Source organism: Ipomoea nil, unplaced genomic scaffold, assembly GCF_001879475.1.
Source record: "Ipomoea nil cultivar Tokyo-kokei standard unplaced genomic scaffold, Asagao_1.1 scaffold2805, whole genome shotgun sequence".
In the NCBI taxonomy this organism is placed as follows: domain Eukaryota; kingdom Viridiplantae; phylum Streptophyta; class Magnoliopsida; order Solanales; family Convolvulaceae; genus Ipomoea; species Ipomoea nil.
The window spans coordinates 793,169-798,369 of NW_017619233.1; the positions used below are offsets into that span (position 1 = coordinate 793,169).

General features: G+C 41.6%; 1 protein-coding gene across 1 annotated transcript; it reads right to left on the reverse strand.

The window, feature by feature from the left end:
* Positions 1–1,040: 1,040 nt before the first annotated feature.
* Positions 1,041–5,201, reverse strand: LOC109158021 (protein TRM32-like). Its single transcript, XM_019305841.1, has 4 exons — positions 5,030–5,201; positions 4,842–4,936; positions 2,849–4,277; positions 1,041–1,678 (listed from the first exon to the last, which is right to left on the reverse strand). The coding sequence occupies exons 1-4, from the start codon at positions 5,199–5,201 to the stop codon at positions 1,041–1,043; spliced, it is 2,334 nt and encodes a 777-aa protein (XP_019161386.1).

Genomic DNA, 5,201 nt, shown 5'->3' on the forward strand with positions numbered 1-5,201 from the left:
TGTTATGCAATGTGTATTTGGATATAGTAGCTCGGGTAGTTCAGACTAGAGTTGGGAGGTTCCAAAACATGTAAGTAATCTAGTGAGAAAATTAAGAAAAGTCTCTCCTACAGGCATTTGGCGTGGTATTTATAGGAGGTTGGAGGGGACACATGCCGAGAAGCCGCATGCACGCCACGTGTCCTCCATGCACTCAATGGTTTCGGAAGCTAAGGAGAAGCGTCCACATGTTACGGATTGGAATATCTAATTTAGCAAATAGCTATGGAGCTTGGTTAAGCGTTATTGTTAATATACATCTTTAAGGCCTTATCTCATGAGCTCGAGGCTAGAGCCGAGCAATTGGGTTGGGACGGAGCATGAAAGAGCAAGACCATTTGCTCGTCAAGCGGATAAGGGGCATAATATCCAGGTGAGGTCGGCCAGGACTCTCGGGTTGGATCAGGTCGGAAAAAAATTCTATCTACCTTCATAGTCTGATCCGATCAAGTGCCCAGTATATATGGATCGATATACTGGGATATATTCCCTATCAACCATAAAAGTAGAGGAAGTCAGGATTAATAGTGGCATTATATTTGTCGATATATGAGATCAACTGCTAAGATTCTCTGTGGAAGAACCACTACCCGAAGCTAGCTACCGAGGATTCAACATGATCATAAATCCCATAAAGATCAAGAATTGGTTCAAAAAGATGGAAACCATTGTTGAAAAGTATCATCTGAAAGAGCAACTAACAGTAACAATGTCTGATATGAACAGAGATTATATTAGATTATTGGGAGGCAAGATATGATCAGAAGAGGAAAAAGACGGTGGAGGGACACTACTGTTGAGTCAGCTGCATCAGAGATTGTAGGCGTACGTATCCATCAGTATATTAATCGTGAGAAAAGAAAGGCTCTTGATACCATGTTATAATAATGAAGAACAGTTACATATACTCTACTACAAATACACCATATAAATATAGTAGGGAAGGCTTGACTCGTGACTTTAATTTTTGTCTTTCGTTCTAAACTGCAATGGCAATCATATCAAAAGAGAAGATCGTCATAAATTAGCTCATCTAAAAGATCTTCCAGAATCAGTTCTTCCAGCTCAAGCCCAGCACACTCCGCATCAAACTGCAAGTTCATCCAATTATTCCCTTTCGACAAATCATGCCTAACAGCATCGTCAACCACCGACTTTTGATGGTCATGGAACCAGGTCAATAGCCAGTTTATGCTCGCCCACACCTCCTCAAGAACACGGTACCCGACCGGCATTCTCCGGACACAAGAATGGCAAGTGAGCGGCTGCGGCCAGTACGAGAATGATCGTTTGTACATCTCCAGCAAGACATGGTTGATTAAATCGAAGAGGAGAAGGTGGTCGCAGGTGCCGCCGGCTTCGTTGCCGGTGCAGTCGGGTTGTGATAGCAAGCAGCCTTCGACTTCGTCGAAAAGTGAAGGGTTTAATGGGAGCTGGGCGGCTTGCCAGCTCTCCAGGAGCTCGATCCCGCTGAACCCAGAGAGCTCCAGCACGTCTTTTACGTAGTCGAATTGCGCCTTGTTTTTGTTGTCCACGTGAAGGTCCATTAAGATGTTTAGTCCTTCTTTCTCTATTACCTCAACTGAACTCTCCGCTGCGGCTACGCCACAAGCTTCTGCTTTCATCTCCGAAGAATCATCTATCAAACACGAAAAAATTAATTTATGTAGGAATTTATATTTCCTAAATTCCTCCCCATTCTATAAAATATTATACTCTGCCATAAATACCAATTACCATAAACATATTACATTACCAAATGTAGTGTTATTCTTCTACTATAAAAGACCCTAGTCAGATACAAGAAAGAGGAGTTCAATCAATCATCTTCATCCTTCTACATCTATATCTCTCTAGAGAACACAAATTATACATGCACAAGGTACATATAAGAAATACTGGATTTTGGCTTAGCACCACCCAAAAAGGCCTGTGAATTTCACCATTTAATTTCTACATTAAAAATATTGTGTCTCCTTGATTTTTCCTTTTCAATTCTTTATTTTTCTACGCTTTCATATTTCACTTCTCATCTAATCGGTCATGTTGGCCCGCCGACTGACTACCACCAGTAATCGTGAAACCAACACAATGTATACTATTGATAAATGTTTACTTCATTTTTTATATTCTGAAAGTTTATTTACCTACATATGAACTTTCATTATGCAAAAAAATTGCAAAGTTGCACTGTCCAAAATTCATCACAAAAATATTTTTACATCTATAATGATAATAAAATTCTTTGGGAAAATTATAATTTATGTCCATCTATAATATATCAATTATCAATGTTACCCTTCGTACGAGAAGGGTAATATATGTACCGTTTTGAAAATTGAGGGGCAACATTTACATCACTAATAATTTAAGAGTGACATTGATAATGAGCATACTATGGAGGGACATAAATTGTAATTTTTCCTAAAATTCTTTTTATTCATTGGCCAATCCTACCCTCCAAAATTTACTTATATTTCTCCTAAAAGGTTAAATTCTCAACCCAACGGCTCCTCATACCCTAACCTAACCGCCTACTGAACCAGTGAGCTAAGCCCATGCGGATAAAAATTTACTTATATCGTGACATCAAATGGTAGCTAGACAAATTTTGACGTAGCTTGTGTCATGATCCTCCATATACTCCTCCTACCAACAATTATTAGAATTGTATAAATGCATTATTCTAGCTTAAGAAATAAATGAGGAGGCTGCCTGCATGGATAGTCCTCATCTCAGGAGCAATAAGACACCCAAAAACGTAACAAAAATTAAGATACAATACATTACTGTCAAATTAATTAATTACCTTCTGGTGCAGAAACCTTTTCAGTGCAAGATGAGTCCAGCATTTCAGGCACAGAAATAGTGGGCTCATCAAAAGTATCCCCAACATCTTGGAACCCATCTTGAAGGCCTGGGATTTGATCATCTGAATTGGGATCTGATAGAGTTTGATATTCTGAAGCTGTAGGGGTGTAAATCACCTTGCGCTCACCATCTCTACTACTGTCTGCAATATTCCCAGTAACTGTTCTGAAAGAAGAAGTATCATTATCCTCACTGTTTCTTAAAGAAGAGCCGCCCCTTAGATCAGCCTGCATTGACATAAACCTCTCCAGTGTTTTGCTAGAGCTAGGACTATCAGGCGTGGGTGTTCCTGGCGGTTCTTGAAACTCCGGTTGTTCCGAGGAGATCCGAGGAGTTTGTGTTTCTCTCTGGAAACATGATTCCAGCAGCTGATTATACTTCTCCGGTGATTCTTGGAAAGACCGTGCTCTTTTCATGCTTTCTTGCATATTATTGTTATTGTTATTGTTATTCTCGGTGGTTTTTCCGAATTGGGAATTTATGAATTGAGGTGATGATGAAGAAGAAGCTGGATCCTTGGGTATCTCACGACCGCGAGGGATTTTGTCAAGAACGCCATCCATAACAATTCTCTGTTTCTCCTTTTTGCTCTCTTTAACTGCAAACCTTAATTTCTCCCTTAGGTTCTTGAAATTCCACAAACCATATCGGCTCTTCTGCTCAGTAGGAGGGGAATGTTTTGCGACGTTATCCAAAAGCTCAGGATTCGTGCACATTTTTTTCTTCGCCGAGAACACATTCTCTTGATCTTGAAGCGGCGGCGGCTTTTCATGTGCCACACATTTGGCGGCGGCCCGCCCTCTCCTCAGCGCCCCCGGGGCGGGGAACGTCATGGATTTATCCAATCTTTTGGGCAGTTTAGAGGAGGAGGGCTGCTTCTGCCGGCTATCATTCAAGATCTTCAGGAGAACCTCCTTTCTGACGTTGAGCAAGTCCAGGGCTTTCAAGAACAGCTTGGATTCTTGGAGGGACGCCGGCTTGGGTGGCTCTAATGGGGCGTAGATATCATCGGTTTGAGCCATCTGGGGATTGTTATTCTTGTTTAGCTTTAGCATGGCGGCGCAGATGGCGCAGGTGGTGGTGTGTTTGGGAGGGGCGGCATGGCCCTCCTCCCAGATGGTTGGGAGTGGAGGGTCGAGCAAGCTGGCGAGAGAAGCGGTGTGGGCGGTGTTGTGATGAGTGGAAGGTTGCGGCGCCGGGACTACGGCGGCGATGGGAGCGATTTGGTCGGTGTTTGGGCAGGAGGAGCTTCGACGGTGTCGCCCTTTTCCCCTTCTTTTGGATCCATCGTCGCTGAATAACAAGGCTTTTAGTCGAGACTTCATCGACTTAGATGAACAACCGGAGTCTGCAGGCTTTGCTTCAACCTGAAAATTAGGTAATACAAACAAATTATGAAATGTATGCTTGTAATTAAGGGTAAGGTAGTCTAAGGAAGGTCTATAAATGTCTTCATCAATTAGTGGCTTAATTAGTAGCTAGGAGGATTGTTGGGGCAGGTTTGATGAATGACCAAATTAGTGGCTTAATTAGTAGCTAGGAGGATTGTTGAGGCAGGTTTGATGAATGACCAAGTCTAGTATCCTGTAGCTGGAAGATGTGATGACAGTCTATAAGGAAATAAGTTACTGTTTCGCTACTAGCTATAATAGTAAGCTTTTAATCATAACAAGCTGTATCAAAGCTAAAATTGACATATTAGTGGTTTGCTAGGGAGTTTGTTAGGCAGAGGCAGGTGAAGGGCCAAGAGACGAATTTACAATAGGGACAATTACCTCCACTATCCCATCTCACCCTTATCTAAAAATGAGTTAGCTTATATGGTTAAGTATGTATAGTATATAATCCGTATAGGTTTAAGGTCAAATCTATCTCATTTGTTTTAATCTTTCTCCCCGCCCTGCCTAGAAATATATGCTCTACCCACTTACAGCAGGGGTGTTTTCCGGTTTAGGGTCTGCCTTTTCTTGGATTTCAGCCGCGACGGGGCTAGGGGCTGTGGCTTTATTGTCTGGATCTTCAGCCACTGTAGAAATTAAAAGAGAAGATTCATATATCATAGTTGGCAGATCAGATATGATAATGAATAAATATATAAATATATATATATGTTTCTCACCAGGGGCAGGTTTTGAAGAAGCAGTTGATCCCCTCTTGTGAGGGAGGCGTTTCTTGACAGTATTCCATCTATAGTGGTTAAGGTGGTGAAATATGCCCCACAAGCATTTTGGATTATGATTATGATTATGTAAAATCATAGATTCTTGTTTCTGCTGCACATTCTTCCCCAT

What these genes read in the sequence shown, in the direction of transcription:
- LOC109158021 (XM_019305841.1), bottom strand. Translation starts at nt 5,201, where the DNA reads ATGGGGAAGAATGTGCAGCAGAAACAAGAATCTATGATTTTACATAAT. An exon ending in AACCGGAAAACACCCCTGCT is followed by an intron (nt 4,278 to 4,841) that starts GTAAGTGGGTAG and finishes CCTAATTTTCAG; the next exon opens with GTTGAAGCAAAGCCTGCAGA. An exon ending in AAAGGTTTCTGCACCAGAAG is followed by an intron (nt 1,679 to 2,848) that starts GTAATTAATTAA and finishes CGTGTTTGATAG; the next exon opens with ATGATTCTTCGGAGATGAAA.